The sequence below is a fragment of the Sander vitreus genome, chromosome 12 (genome assembly GCF_031162955.1).
Source record: "Sander vitreus isolate 19-12246 chromosome 12, sanVit1, whole genome shotgun sequence".
In the NCBI taxonomy this organism is placed as follows: domain Eukaryota; kingdom Metazoa; phylum Chordata; class Actinopteri; order Perciformes; family Percidae; genus Sander; species Sander vitreus.
In genome coordinates, this window is record NC_135866.1 from 3,920,221 (window position 1) to 3,935,882 (window position 15,662).

Genomic DNA, 15,662 nt, shown 5'->3' on the forward strand with positions numbered 1-15,662 from the left:
TAAAGAAATGCCAATAAATCAGAGCAGGTTTTTCTCCCATCCCGGAATACTGTATGGACTAGCCAGACCCTTCTCCGCAGCGCTGTGGAGGAAGGTCTGGCAATGCAAGACTAATGAGCACCTAACTTTGGGGATATTTACTAAGTGTACCACAATTTAAGAGGGAAGCTTTGTGAGGCGACATTTAGCAGACTGAAGATGCTAATGCAACATCCAGCATGCAGACCTCTAGTAAATATCAGCAAATGCAGTTTGACTGTTCAGCATCCTGAAAGACCATGAAACTCAGTCACCACACTTACTGTACTACAGCAACACTATTGTAGGACTGTCATGAATTAAAAAAGCAGAAAGAAAACCTTTGGTACCTCAGGGTTGCAGGTTCTGTTGGTATAGGGACAGCTGACATCAGGAGACATCACCTTGTAGACAGCCTGACCTGACGATGCCAGGTACCTGGGTCACAGCGCTGGTTAAAGACACAGCTAACATCCTCTGGAAAACATTCATTTACTCAACATGTCTAGGACTTTTTCAAATGAATGTGTCAGCTGTGAACGAGACCTGCACGTACGTGAAGGATACACGGCGGTAACGGCCCAGTAGGAGATGCAAACAGTCACCAAGAGAAAGGTGATGAGTGGAAAGAACAGCGTGGACATGATGTAACCAATGGCTCTGCAACAACAGAGACACCATCAGCCAGCATCTTACACCATACAATAATCACCATACAATAATCAGGGGTTTGGGATTTCATACTTGCTGGCCTCTCTGAGCAGGGCGATTGCCACTCGCACTCTCCTCCTCAAGAAAATCAACATCAACAGGATGGAAGCTTCTGCCAGTCCCAGAGACACCACTGAGACAGACACACACACACACACACACACACACACACACACACACACACACACACACACACACACACAGTGCATGCTCTTCATATTTCAGTTTCATTTGTTATACTTTTGCTTTGGCTCTAAATCCCCCTCAGATGACTGTATGAAAGTAAGTTGTGCCAAATTATTTCTGATTCCCCTCAAATAATGTGGTCATCTTAGGCTGACTAAGTACTGCTTCATAAAAGCATCAATGATTAGCACAGCTTTTAAATGGCGCCTGAAAAATGCGAAATTACCTTTAAAGTTACAGAAGCCCTTTTAGGTGTTACAGACATCTTCCATTTCAAAACACTGGCACTCAAAGTCCAAATCTGTATTTGACTGACTGCCTGTGAAATGTCACCAAATGTCAAGCAGACACACTCACATAATATGATCCATGTCTGTGTGAGTTGTAGATAGACGTGCAGGTCAGTGTGCAGGCCGACTTCTACAATGGCAACTTCAGAGCCAGCTGTGTGTCTCAGCTGGGACAGCACCATGGAGCAGTACCACATACCTGCACACACACGCACACACACACACAGACACACCTCTGCAGGGCCTGACAGATGTGTAGACAGACAGATGTGTAGAGAGACAGATGTATAGACAGATAGATGTGTAGACAGACAGATGTGTAGAGAGACAGATGTGTAGACAGACAGACGGGTGTGTAGACAGACAGCTGTGTAGACAGACAGATGTGTAGAGAGACAGATGTGTAGACAAATGTGTAGAGAGCAGAGATGTTCACAAGTCATTTTTTGGAAGTCCAAGTCAAGTCTCAAGTCTCTGGCCATCTGATCTGTCCCTAACACTGTACTGTTAAATCTTATGAATTCAAAGCATGTCCTGTAGCTACCATCCATATCCCAGCATTAGCACAATACTTTGCGATGGTTAGCTTGTTACCTGTGACGATATATGCTAAATATAACGTCTCTTTCACATTAGCAAGTGACTGACCTATTTGGGAGCGTTTTGAGATGCCTGATGAAGTTCGACGTTGTTGATCCGCCACCATTTATCTTGATGCGACACACCTTGTATGTAGCTGTTCGCTTACTGACACTGTTTACCAAGTTATTGAAAGCAAAACTAATGACAAAAGGCACAACTCCGGAAGGACTTGGTATCGCCATCGCCAATGCATTGTGTGCATTGTGAGTGCGCGCACATTATGGCAAAGGGCAGGGAACATGCAGCTCGTCATACGTTTCCCCAACGTATGTGCGCCAATAAAAGAAAATAGAAATACATGAATAAATTTAGATTTAAAAAGCAATAATTGCATGAAAACAGGTTGTTGACGAGTCTCGAAGCTCGAGTCCGAGTCAAGTCTGAAGTCTTTTGGGTCGAGTCGCAAGTCAAGTCTGAAGTCAGCTGTTTGTGTGACTTAAGTGCAACTCGTGTCTGATTCTCAGACTCGAGTCCCCATCTCTGGTAGAGAGACAGATGTGTAGACAGACAGACGTGTAGACAGACAGCTGTGTAGATTGACAGATGTGTAGACAGACAGATGTGTGGACAGACAGATGTGTAGACAGACAGGTGTGTAGACAGACAGATGTGTAGACAGACAGCTGTGTAGATTGACAGATGTGTAGACAGACAGATGTGTAGACAGACAGGTGCGTAGACAGACAGACAGGTGTGTAAAAAGACAGATGTGTAGACAGACAGGTGTGTAGACAGACAGACAGATGTGTAAAAAGACAGATGTGTAGACAGTAGGGGTGTGCAAAAAAATCGATTCGAATTTGAATCGAGATTCAAGCTCTACCGATTCAAAATGGATTCATAGAATTCCAAAAATCAATTCATTTTTTTTTTTCTTTTCGTTTTGACACTATTGTCCTGAAATGAGTGCTCGCTCCAAAACACGTAGACCAGCTTCTGTTTCTGCAAAAGAATGTACAGATTCCAGCCAGTGGTGGACTTTGAACTGGTTACACACACACACACACACACACACACACACACACACACACACACACCTTAATGTGTATCTATTATGTGATTCTGACACATCACAAAAGTTGAATGGACTGTAGTTGCCACAGTTCTAAAAAGAAAGGGCCTAATTTTAAGTTCAATGTGCCCAGTCGAGTTCACATTTCAACAGTCAACCTGGTAGCTGAAGTACTCCTTAAACCACATTTAGCAGTATTTTTTGTTTGATCTGAGTATAGCACTGTAAAGGTAAATGTAAAAGCTCTTTTTATTTAACAGTTTTATACTTGAATTAAATGTATTTGAAAGCTGGCCAAAGCTTGGCACTTTTGCAGTTTTTAGTTGCAAAAGTTTTTATTTTTGTATGAAGACATAAATATCAAACTACATTTAATTTGTTGTGTTTCTTTTCTTTTAAATTGTATGTCTACTGCAATCACATGGGAAAAGTAACTACATTTACATACCGTGAATCGTTTTTTGAATCGAGAAACATTTTTGAATCGAAAATCGACATTGAATCGAATCGTGAGCCTAAAAGTCGGAATTGAATCGTGACATTTTCTGAATCGTACACCCCTAGTAGACAGACATATGTGGAGACAGACAGACAGGTGTGTAGACAGACAGATGTGTATAGCCAGACAGGTGTGTACCCACCGTATGCCAGCAGCAGGATGACAGTGATGATGGTAGCCCAGAGCAGAGTGCCAGCTGTGAACCTCAGCAGCAGGATGAAGAGCAGACTAACAGCCAGGGAGACCAGCAGACCTCTGGCACACATGCACAGATACAGCGTCATGTTAACAAGCCACATCCTGTCACATTTGTTCCTCCAACCTCCATGCACATGCTTCATCATTTTCCTCAGTTTTCCAATTATTTCAGTTTTGTCACAGTGTGTAAAAGTTCAGGATGAAGAACAATATTAGCATGCTGTATAAAGCAAGCCTGTGTAACATTTACAGCTACTGTGGCCATAAAGCGAGTGTGTGAAGAGTCATACTGTCAGTGATGTGTGCTAACATTAGCAGCCATTACATACCATGATGTTATTTCTTCTTAGTTTCACTTGCTTTAAACATTTCAACCTTAAAGTTATAATCATAAGATTTTCATTAAATCAAACCCCATTTTGGATACTATTCATGGTCAGCATTTGTTCTGCAATAACCATTCACTGTCTTTACATTCTGCAGTTTTTAATGGTTTAATGATTAAGGTTTACTCTGTACATCATTGTGCTGCAGGCAATGTGCCAGTGTTGTGCTTTTTTACTGACTATTTTATTAAAACAATGTCAGTTTGTTTGGCTGCACTGTAAACAGATAGAACAGATAGAAATGTTTCTGATTCTTGTACTAGCTACACACTCGCTCTGATGAACAGTGCTGGCACAATGCTGAGTGAATATCTGTTTGTGTGTGTGTGGTTTGTGGAGTTACATGAGTATCCATGGCCATGACTTGGCATAATCCTCCACTATCTTCATGCCTAGCTCCCTGGTGTCCACCAGTCCTGTTATACCCCTGCACAGAGAACACAAGACACAGAGAAATCCATGTACATCAGTTACATGCCGCATCTGCATACCAGAGCTCTGTTCCAAAAAAGAGACATAACTTAAACTTTGCTTCTCTTCTCTTCTCTACTTCTCTTCATAGTCGTCAGATTCATATACCAACCCTTATAGAGCTGGCTCAGGTTTGCCTTGGACCAGCTCTTAGTTATGCTGTTATAGTTTTAGACTTCCTATGACACACTGAGCTCCTCTCTCCTCTCTCTTTCCATCTGTGCGCACTCATTTCCCAGAAATGCTTGTTACTAACTTAGCTACGGGGAGCGTCTTTCCAGGGGTCCTTATGTTTTCTCGCCTCGCAGTTTTCCTTGGATTAGGGTGGCACCTAAATCATGGTTGCACCACTCAAGGTTTTTTTTTTCTAAAAGGGAGTTTTTCCTCGCCACTGTTGCTCTTGGGGGAATTACTGGAATTGTTGGGTCTTTGTAAATTATAGAGTGTGGTCTAGACCCGCTCTATCTGTAAAGTGTCTAGAGATAACGCTTGTGATTTGATACTATAAATAAAATTGAATTGAAGTTAGTTACTGTGGTAACTGACTGTGACCCTGATCTGCTCGCTGAGTTTCTCTCCTCCCTCTTCCAGAGCAGACACATTCACATACACCTTCCGTTTACTGGAGGTCAGAATCTATATCCTGCTTGGATATTACTTTGTTCCTCAGGCGTATCTAAAGTTAACGCTTCAGTCATTTCTTCGAACATTCAGATATTACACAGCATCCAGTCCCCCTCAGCTCTGAATAAAACATCTGCATGTCCTTCTGTGACAGCTGTCACTCCGGCAGTTCCACCAAAAGCTTTATCTCAGTTTAAACTGTAAAACATTTTAGACACAATTAATAATTATCTCTATCACTCATGCTGTGATTGGTCACACTGATGGAACAAAATTCCCTTTAATATTGAAGATTATATGTTCATATTTCTGAGCAGTATGGTGGTGCAGCCGCAGAATGGAGTCTGTGGTTAGTCTCAACGTGTTTTATTCACAGTGACTGTGTTTAAATTGACTACATTTGTCGAAGGAGCTGATATAAAGCCACTGAATCCTGTCGAGCAGAGATCCAGGTAGATTTCTAAAATTTTACATCTACCGTATTTTACCAACGCCTTTCCAAGAGCAAATCAATAAATGCGTTCGCACTAGATCAGATGGTGAGCTTTCAGTCAGGTGTTTTGTCCCCGTCAGATTAAAGCTAAAGAAATATGTTTAAAATGTGATGTATGCTACAGTACAGCCCAAATGCACAGTCATAAACACATGTAATAGAGGTTACAGTACTTGGCAGCATGTTCAAGTTCAGTCACAGTGTGGGCCATTTCCAGAGCATCTTTAAAGCTGGTTCTGTTAGCTACAGTCACAGTCCCATTCAGAGTGATGAAGTCTGGGAGACATCTCTGGAGAACTGACAGACACACACACACACACACACACACACACACACACACACACACACACACACACACACACACACACCAATCTTTTAATATTCATTATGAATGCATTATAGTTCCATCTGCACTGTGTAAGCACACCATGGTATTCCACTGTCCTCTGAAACTGCAATAGCATCAAGAGACATTTCAACTGACTGTTACAGTATATCTGAGAGGCAGGTTATTGTAATGATTTTGGTCAGCAAAAAACATCTCATTTTTGTCATGTGTCGACTTTTAAAATGAGCTTTTTTAAAATGTAAACGTTGACATAATGAGTTGAAATGTTCATTCGGCTGTGGAGGAGAGAGGTGTCTCATCCTTACATGGTCTACTTGGTACAATTATGGAGGGACAGTCCTCGTCTCGCAGAACCTGAGACACTGGCTGGAGAAACAGAAAGGAGGGTTAGAATAACAGTATGGATGAGTGTTCTGGTACTTTGTACAAAACAAAAGACAAATCGCGAAATCCTGGAGGGACTGATATATGATCTGCTTGCGCGCTTTCACTCCTGAAAATCTCTCCTTCCTGCTTAGCAAATCCGCCAATATAATAGCAATGAGCCAACACGCCTGGCTTTTAAAGGGAATGGGAGATGACGCTCTAATTGGTTTATTGCATGTTATGCCCAAAACACACCTATGATTAATTAAGACACTAAGTACAACCCTTTTGAACCATGCGCCTGGCGCACGGACCCTTTTTTCTGCCATTAAACTAGCAAAAGTGGATTTGTACACACCCTAAACGCTACTGCGACAGGTGCTTCACGCCATGCGCTTAGATCGTTAAAAATGGGCCCTGAGCCTCACTCTGTACTCTATGCTTTACATTACTGCATTTACTGTATCTAATCACATCAAGTACTACAGTAATTCCTGCTCAGTGTTCAACAGTGTGTTCAAGCTTCTAAAGAACAAAGGTACATAATGTGTCAGTATTGGTACCTTGTCAGGGTTATTAAAGCCAGGCTTACAGAACTGTCTGTAATATTCCCAGTAACTCTTGCTGAGTTTGTGTTGCAGCTGCATCTCAGTGTAGGTGGCAAACCTGTCTGGGCACTTTGACAAACACATCTGGAAGAAAATTAGACAGTACATTTGTCAATTGATTCACTACAGTTATGGACATATGGCTCTCACCTTTTCAATGCCAACGCAGATTTGTCAGGCAGCTAGTAAACATCAAGCTGCTGTCAATAAGTGTCCCTTTTTGTTGGCGTACGGTGTGACACATTCAATGCTGTTTTAATCTGACATGATGAACTGATGCTGTGCTACTGTAGCAGATACACATCATCATTATTGTTCATGGAGTACCTGAGTTGTGGGGCACTGAAGGTTGATGAGTATAGCCGGGTTGGCACATTTCAAGATGTTGAAATAGAATAAGATGGGTTTCTTCCTGCAAAAAAAGTGTTCATGTTATATCACACACATGCAGTATATGATCATTTCACAGTGTTTCTGCTACATTCGCCCTCCTTCTTCACCCACGGATGTCTGTCACCCAGTTTTGCTTGAGCGGCCTTTACTTTTCAATAAACAAACACAACGTGCGCATCTTCTTCACTCGTGGGTAGGCCTGCACGATATTGGAAAAAACTTACATTGCGATATTTTTTTTCCCTGCGATATATATTGCGATATGAAAAAAAGACTAATTTTTACAAGCGGCCATAAAGAGCCGTATTTAGATATACTAAATCATTCTCAACTACTGGGGTGATTTTGTAGGGGAGTGCATCTACAAAGAAAATAAAAAATAAAAAAGTAAAGGTTCTTATGTGAACCAGTCTTTGTTGAACTTTAATGCTTTACAAAAACCAAAGCAAGTAAGCGCTGTGACTACTCTTCTGAAGTGATTTTGAAGAGGGAAATTCGGAAGAAATACACTGGTTGACTGACATGACACCATTGTATTCATATAATATCAATCCAGGCTAAAGTGAATGATATTAATAATGCATGCATGTTGCTTCCTCTAAATTTCAGGTTGTGATCGACTAGCAGGGCCTGCTTTGGTTGTTTGATAAATGGATCAACATTGATCATTATTGTTAGTTTGCTGTGCATGCAGAGCCTGCATGTCACACTCTTGCAACAAACTGTGTATCCAAGAGCACTTCAATCAGTGTAAATGATGTTATATCAGAAACAGACTGCTGTTGTAGATTAGGGTTTACGTTTCCAGCGTCGCAGCTCCGAACCATAACGTTAGTTGGGACAGACGCCTTGTTTCTTTAGGCTAACTATGTTAGCTTTAGCCTGGCTGGTAGCAGCTTTCTGCGGTGCATTAATCAGGTGATTTAGTTTGTCTTTGCAGCGAACATAAAACTCTGACTACTGTAGCTTCACTACCCATGGAAAAGCATGTGCATCACTGTGTCAGCGGCAGCTGCCGCTTACGGTACTTTTCTACACACGGGAGAGCCTCACGTCCCATAATAACCCCCGTCGGACTAACGTTACGTCACATGACCACCTGTCTTAAAGGGGAAGGGTCGGCCGGTAACAATCATGGAAAAGGAGAACGGTGAAAGTTTACTTTTTTATCAAGCAGCAAAGAAGTTGTAGTGTCAACATCGCAACGTCCTGCGATGTGACTATCGCGCATGCGCACATTGCGATGTAGACGATGAAACTAAATATCGTGCAGCCCTACTCGTGGGCATGGTCTTTTAGACATTATTGGCTACATTCATAAACAAACACTAATATCTTAATCAACTTGTCATATTGGTTATTACTAATTTCAAGTTGGATTTAGTGCCATGACGCCGTCTGCACAGGTAGCTGATTTAGGCTACTTTTTAATTTGCCAGAGTCATAATGACAAAGGTTAATTTGGTTTGCAGAAAAACAAACTGGGTAAAGCTTGTACATGGGGCCAACTCTAGTATCCTGTAAAGAGATCTGGTGTATAGAGTGTAATAACAGTGACTTACTCATTGGAAGTCCCTTTCTGACCACAGAACTGGCCATAGCTGTCTGTCGGATGGAGCACCTTCCTGGGGTCCCCATGTAACCAGGCTGGACACACAGAGAGACAGACAGACAGACACACACACACACACACACACACACACACACACACACACACACAGACAGATCATTTAACAGAGAAACAATATTCCTGCACTTTAACATTAAACATTAAAGTATGCTAGTATGTAGCTCATTACTACAGTAAATAACATAAACTGGGTATTGTCCCTAAGGGTTACGCTAAATCACTCAAAAGATAGTTTGAAACATTAAATTAATTGTTGAATATGTAAGAAGTGATTTTTAAGAGATACTTCCCACTGACAGTTTAAAATCTTTTTGACATATTTTTGGAAAAGACGACGTATTCTAAAAATGGACTGATAAATATTGGTTGATTTTTCTATGATAGCGGCATGGAGGATCTGTCACAGATGTCCACACAAAGGAATGAGGACGTCTGCCTTTCCTAACTCGTAAACCTTCTCATCATTTCACATTTATGTGCCTACACTGCAGTGAAATGCTTCATGTAATGAATGACATGAGTGTATGTGGCACTGATGAAAGAAATGGGGGCTTAGTACATGCGACAGAAAGAGAGGGTGATGTCATCGAGAATGATGTCATCCGTGTTTGGTAGTAGCAGAGCTGGAGTGGAGTGATTCTGAGTGTGTGCGTGTGTGTGTGTGTTTGAGTGTGTGTGTACCTGTGAGTGTGACATGCTCTTAATACAACCACATACAGTACACAGGTGTGTGTGTGTGTGTGTGTGTGTGTGTGTGTGTGTGTGTGTGTGTGTGTGTGTGTGTGTAGAGTACAGTGGGATTAGTGGAAGCATGTCCTCTTAGGGTGATGTCACCAGTAGCCCCCAGTAATACACTCACCCATCTGTGAGTAGTGAGTAGTGCTAGTAGGAATATGAGTGGTAACTTCAGAAATAGCATAAATAGATTGCATTGGTACTAGCAGGTTAGTATCACCAGAAAAGTCTGGCTACAGCAGCCTTTTAAACCTTTTGCCTGAAACATCTCAAAATGAGAGATATTAGTTCTGTCCGTGATGGTTTCAATCCGCTGTTTGAAAAAAATGTCCATACTGAAAGGAACTGAATCTTAGTCCTTCAATCGCAAAAATGAGATTGACGGACTGCCAGTTTGGACACAAGATGCAACATACAACATGCAGTCATCTGGGGGTAGAGCTTCTGAAGCCTAGCAAACCAACAATCCTCCAAACCATTCAATAATATACAGTAAGTCATTTATTCCTACCCTCTAATACGAAAATACATAAATAATTCCACTTGCAAGCCATTTCATGGTTCTTTCATTGGTACTGTCAGCAAGTTAATAATAACTTTATTTGTATAGCACCTTTAAAAACAGCTTACAAAGTGCTATAACAGAAGGAACAAAAGCATAAACAAAACATAAATATACACAGCACATCAATCCTCATACCTATAAATACACAACATAAGATGGGGCAGCTCTAAACAGAGACAGAGAAAAATCACGAGTAGATCGAAGATAAGTGGAAATAGCAGGTTATAGGAGAAACGTCAATAAGTGGCGATAAAAAGATAAAAAGGCAAAAGGATGAAAAGATAAAAAGACGGCATCACATAAAAACAAGTCTATAAAAATGTGTTTTAAGAAGTGATTTAAAAGAAGTCACTGATTCAGCAAGCCTAATCTCCTCTGGCAGGTCGTTCCAAAGCCGAGGCGCCCTGATCGAGAAGGCACGATCACCTCTGGTTACAAGCGAGAATATGAGGGCATGGACTACTTTTTCCAGGTCGTGCTGTGACAGTATGTTTGGGATTTTAGAGATGGTTCTGATATGGAGTAAGCAGGACTGGACAACGTTATTGATATGTGGTGTGAAGGTGAAGTCTGAGTCAAAAATGACACCTACATTTCTGTTAGTGGGCTTGATGTTACTGGATAGTGGACCAAGGCTGATGGGACTAGGGATGGTGTTAGGTGGATTGAACAGTATTATTTTAGATTTGGAGGTGTTAAGTTGGAGAAAGTTATGAGCCATCCAGCGGTTCACATCTTTGATGCAGTCTAAGACAGCAACCAGGCTTCTCAGATACCAACCCAAAGTTTAAGACAGTTAATTAGAATGTTGTGATCTATTGTATCAAATGCGGCCCTTAGATCTAAAAGAATTCCTCTGTCAGCGGTTAAAAGCAGGTTGTTGGTTACTTGAAGGAGAGCTGTTTCAGTGCTGTGTAAAGCTCTAAAACCAGATTGAAATTTCTCAAATAAGTTATTGTGTGCCATAAAAGATAAAAGTTGTAAAGAGACTAATTTTTCTAAAACGTTTGATAAAAAGGGAAGTTTAGAAATTGGTCTAAAATTATTAAAATCAGAGGGGTCTAGGTTGGGTTTCTTTAAAAACAGAGGGAAAAACACCATGAATTAAAGAGCTGTTAACAATGGATAAAATACTGGGTCCAACTGTGATAAAAATCTCTTTAAGAAACTTGGAAGGAATACAATCAAGGCAGCACATGGTTGGTTTCATTTTTGATAAAATATCAGATAAAAAGGACAGTAAGTCCTTATGTTCCTTAAGTACAGAAAAATGACTGAAGAGTGTTCTCAACAGTGGCTTTTTAAAGGAGTTGGGAGTCAAGTTAGTTATTCGGTTCATGCAATCAGTAGCTTTTCTTCTTATCTCTGGTCGGGCCCGGCATCTCCTCCACATCATGCGCTCTGCCCTCGGGGATGCATTCTGTGCTCCTCGCAAGGTCACTCAGCTTTTCATGAAATACTAAAACAGAAATACTAAAACAGCAGTTTGGATGCAAATGGTTTAACAAAGAAACTGAAGCAAAACCGTTCTTAGCATAATTTTTCTAACAGGCGGTCATGCTCAGGGTACTCTCTATGGTGCACCTGAAACTCTAATCCAGCTTTTGGCACTTGTACGTTACTACAGTACAGTTGTGGGGCGTAAACAAACACGACTAATAGCGCTACCGGGTAACTTGGAGAGGATCTACCTCAGAACCTCTCTCAAAACTGGGGTTCCTCAGGGATCAATCCTGGGTCCCCTCCTCTTGTCTCTGTACACCAACTCTCCAATTCTCTCCTTTCCGAAGTCTGAAACGCAAGTAGCAGCACATATCTCGGCCTGTCTGACTGATGTTTCTTCTTGGATGTCCACACACCATCTGAAACTCAACTCAACCTTGACATGACTGAGCTCCTTTTCCTTCCAGGGAAGGGCTCTCCTACCCAAAACCTGACTATAACAATTGACAACTCTGTGGTAGTCCCCACCCAGACTGCTAGAAACCTGGGTGTGACACTTGACGACAACTCTCGTTCACTGCCAACATTGCTGCAACTACCCGATCGTGTAGATACATGCTGCATAACTAAATAATAATTACGTCCCCTTCTAATGCAGAAGGCGGCTCAGGTTCTGGTTCAGGCTCTAGTCATCTCACGTCTAGACTACTGCAACTCCCTCCTGAATGGCCTGCCTGCATGTGCTATCCGGCCCTGCAGCTCATTCAGCAGCTTGACTTGTCTTCAACCTCCCCAAGTTCTCTCACACTACACCGCTCCTCCACTCTCTTCACTGGTTACCAATTGCTGCCCGCATCCGCTTCAAGACACTAGTACTTGCATACAGAGCCACAAATGGATCAGCCCCAGCATACATCCAGGACATGGTCAACCTATACCCCACTCCGCTCTGCATCAGCCAACCTGCTTGCTGCCCCCTCACAGCGAGGGACAACTAATTACTCAACGAAGTCCTGACTGTTTGCTGTCCTGGCTCCTAAATGGTGGAATGAGCTCCCTATCGACATCAGGATGGCTGAAAGCCTACACATCTTCCGCTGAAGGATAAAAACACATCTCTTACAACTGAACCTCGGATATATATATATATATATATATATATATATATATATATATTCGGTTTCAAAGCAAAGCAAACGGAGTCCGGTGCAATGCTCACTCACACTGTAGGGTTTAACCGAATATTCTCTGGCCCAGCTTAGCTAAAAACTCTGAATGCGTCAGCACATTAGTGTGTCGTTCACTGTCGAGCCTGTTTGTTACTGTTACCAATAACTTTTAATAATAATACATTTTATTTATAACGCACTTTACATTTAAAACAAATCTCAAAGTGCTACAGGTTAAAAGCATCAGTATAAAAGACAGATTAAAACATAAAAACTGGAAAATAAAAACAGCAACCAGCAAAGTTAATTAAAAGTCACAGGTCTTGCTAAAAAGATATGCTCTTTAAGTCCTTTTTTAAAACTCTCAGTAGTCTGAGGTGCCCTCACGTGCCTAGTCTACGTGAACTTATATACTGCATCATGATGTCACAATTATTGAATCAACATTATTCAGGGTGTTTCCTTTAGGATAAGCGCTGCAACTTCTGCTTCCAGCCAAAGCATTCTTCTACCTCCATGCAACAATCTGGGCTATTGGTCCTTATCTGCCTACACCTCCTACATTCGCCCTGATGGTGACACTGTCCTTGTGAATCAAAGAGTCCTCAAGCCCTAAATTCCTGTAAAGCTGGTGGTGGTGTCTTGTTCAATAGCCGTCCTTCCTGCTGCTGCCTTCTTGCATTCTATCTGCAATAATGTAACTGTTGTCCTAGCAATATTCACGTCATTTATAATTCATGTGTTCTATCCTAGACGGTGACGGGCAGTTATTGCTCTTGGTGTTTGTTTTCTGTGTCTTGGTCTGTATCTGGTCATCGTGACCTCAGTCATACATAAGGGTCTAACGTAGGAGTAATCCCCGAAAAGTGGAATATTCAATGCTTTGAGCAAAGGAACCTGATTCGACTGAATCTTCGCAGAGGCGTTATGAAATGAGGATCATGCCATTTTGGCTATATAGGGGTGCTCAATGTCTGATTTTACATAGAACTACCTGTATCTCCCAAAAAGTTAATATACAGCATAGTATGATATAAATATCAACATATAACTCTGTAAATAAAAATGTGCAAAGAAAGAAGTTTTTAATAAATCTTTTTAAAGTGCGTGACTGAACTGAAACTGCCCCATGACAGATTTAAGTTTCACTTTCCATGATCCGTGACCGATGGAGAAGCATCTAGGCGGCAGGGATTTAAACCTTTTTTTTTTAATCAAGGTTTATTTTTTTCATTTTCCGTTATGAACAACACAGTTTATGCAGCAATCAACGGTCGCGTAGATTTCAACAAAATCCCTCCCACCCGTCCCACCCCCAGGTAGCAGGCAGTTTAAAGTAATATGAATTACTAAGGGTTACGCACATCAACAACAAAAAGAGAAAAAAATAAGAATAAAAAAAATAAATAAAAAAGTATAAATAAAAAGAATAAAAATATATATCGCATATAAAGATAGTGGATAGAAAAAAAGGGTAAAATGCAGCAAGAATGAAATGCAAGCAAAGGAGGATGTAGGAAGGTCAACTGAAGTCAGATTGTATGTTGATCCCTTATAGTTAGTAACCGAGCATCTAACCCTTCTATAAAGTCTAAAAAGGGCCTCCAAGTCAAGTAAAATTTTTAAGTAGATCCTGTCATGGTGTAACGGATCTTTTCTACTCTCAGTGACTGCAAAACCTCCATTCCCTGTGCGCAAAGGCAGGAGGGGAAGCCTCCTTCCACTTTAACGATATTAGTCTTCTGGCTAGCAGAGTGGAGTAGGCCACTAAATTTGCCTGGGTGGCCTTTAAGTGTGCACCAGTTGGAACGACCCCAAAAATTGCAATCAGAGGCGAAGGTGTAAGCGAGCAGTGCAACACAGTGGACAAAGCATCAAAGATGGATTCCCAAAATGAAGTCAGTTTCGGGCAGGACCGGAACATGGAATAGGTCAGCAGTGTCCTGTTTGCATTTGTCACATTTTGGATTCAGCTCTGGATAAATTCTCGACAATCTCTCTTTGGAATAATGCAGGTGATGACCACTTTAAACTGGATAACACAATGTCTCATGCATACTGAAGAGGAGTGTATCCTTCGGATTGCCTGATCCCAAACTTCCTCGGGGATAGACATTTCCATATCCCGCTCCCATCGATTTTTAAGAGGTTCGAGTGGTATCTTGCCCACCTTATTAATTTTGTTGTAAAGTTTACTAATGTACCCCTTCTTGACAGGGTTGAAATCTAGAATAAGGTCTAATTGGGTTTTGGGCGGGAGAGCAGGAAAGTGACCTAATTTAGAGAGTGTAAAGTCCTGGATCTGTGAATATCTAAAAAAGTGAGTTTAAGGTAAATTCAACTTTTTGGACTGCTAGGCGGACAGAGACCGTATATTGCAGGACCAGTAATATTGCTGGAAGTCTGGTAGGGCCAATCCGCCCTCTGTGCGGGGTCTCTGAAGAATGGCTTTACGTATCCAATATGGGCTTACTGTTCAAATGAATGTTGGAAATTACATTTAAAAGGGTCAGCATATTGCCGTGTTACAACTACGCCTAGATAAGTAAACTTTTTAGGTGAGACCTTGAATGGAAGAGAGTCCAGTGAGCATTGTTCTGATGCAGCATTAATCGGGAGTAGTTCACTTTTGTGAACATTAAGTTTATATCCAGAAAACAACCCAAAATCTTTTAATAACTTTAAGATCTTAGGGATGCAGCTCATAGGGTCAGATACTAGGATAAGCAGGTCATCCGCAAAGAGCTATACTTTATGTTCCTTATCTCTATGTATACCACGGAGGCTATCGTCCATGCGCAAGGCTATAGCAAGGGATTCTATTGCTATTACAGAGAGTAGAGGACTTAAAGGGCATCTCTGCCTAGTACCTCT

At 41.4% G+C, this 15,662-nt stretch overlaps 1 protein-coding gene across 3 annotated transcripts in view; it reads right to left on the reverse strand.

Moving 5' to 3' along the window:
- The window catches only part of LOC144527094 (choline transporter-like protein 5-A), a 44,855-nt gene that overhangs the window by 15,246 nt on the left and 13,947 nt on the right, over positions 1 to 15,662 (reverse strand). For all 3 annotated transcript variants that reach the window (XM_078264969.1, XM_078264968.1, XM_078264970.1), the window contains exons 4-14: positions 8,809 to 8,893; positions 7,181 to 7,265; positions 6,809 to 6,937; positions 6,185 to 6,245; positions 5,704 to 5,827; positions 4,286 to 4,369; positions 3,501 to 3,613; positions 1,273 to 1,404; positions 763 to 862; positions 586 to 678; positions 369 to 456 (exon numbers count right to left, since the gene is read on the reverse strand). In XM_078264969.1, the coding sequence (XP_078121095.1) occupies positions 369 to 456; positions 586 to 678; positions 763 to 862; positions 1,273 to 1,404; positions 3,501 to 3,613; positions 4,286 to 4,369; positions 5,704 to 5,827; positions 6,185 to 6,245; positions 6,809 to 6,937; positions 7,181 to 7,265; positions 8,809 to 8,893 (1,094 nt within the window). The remainder of the gene's footprint in view (positions 1 to 368; positions 457 to 585; positions 679 to 762; positions 863 to 1,272; positions 1,405 to 3,500; positions 3,614 to 4,285; positions 4,370 to 5,703; positions 5,828 to 6,184; positions 6,246 to 6,808; positions 6,938 to 7,180; positions 7,266 to 8,808; positions 8,894 to 15,662) is intronic.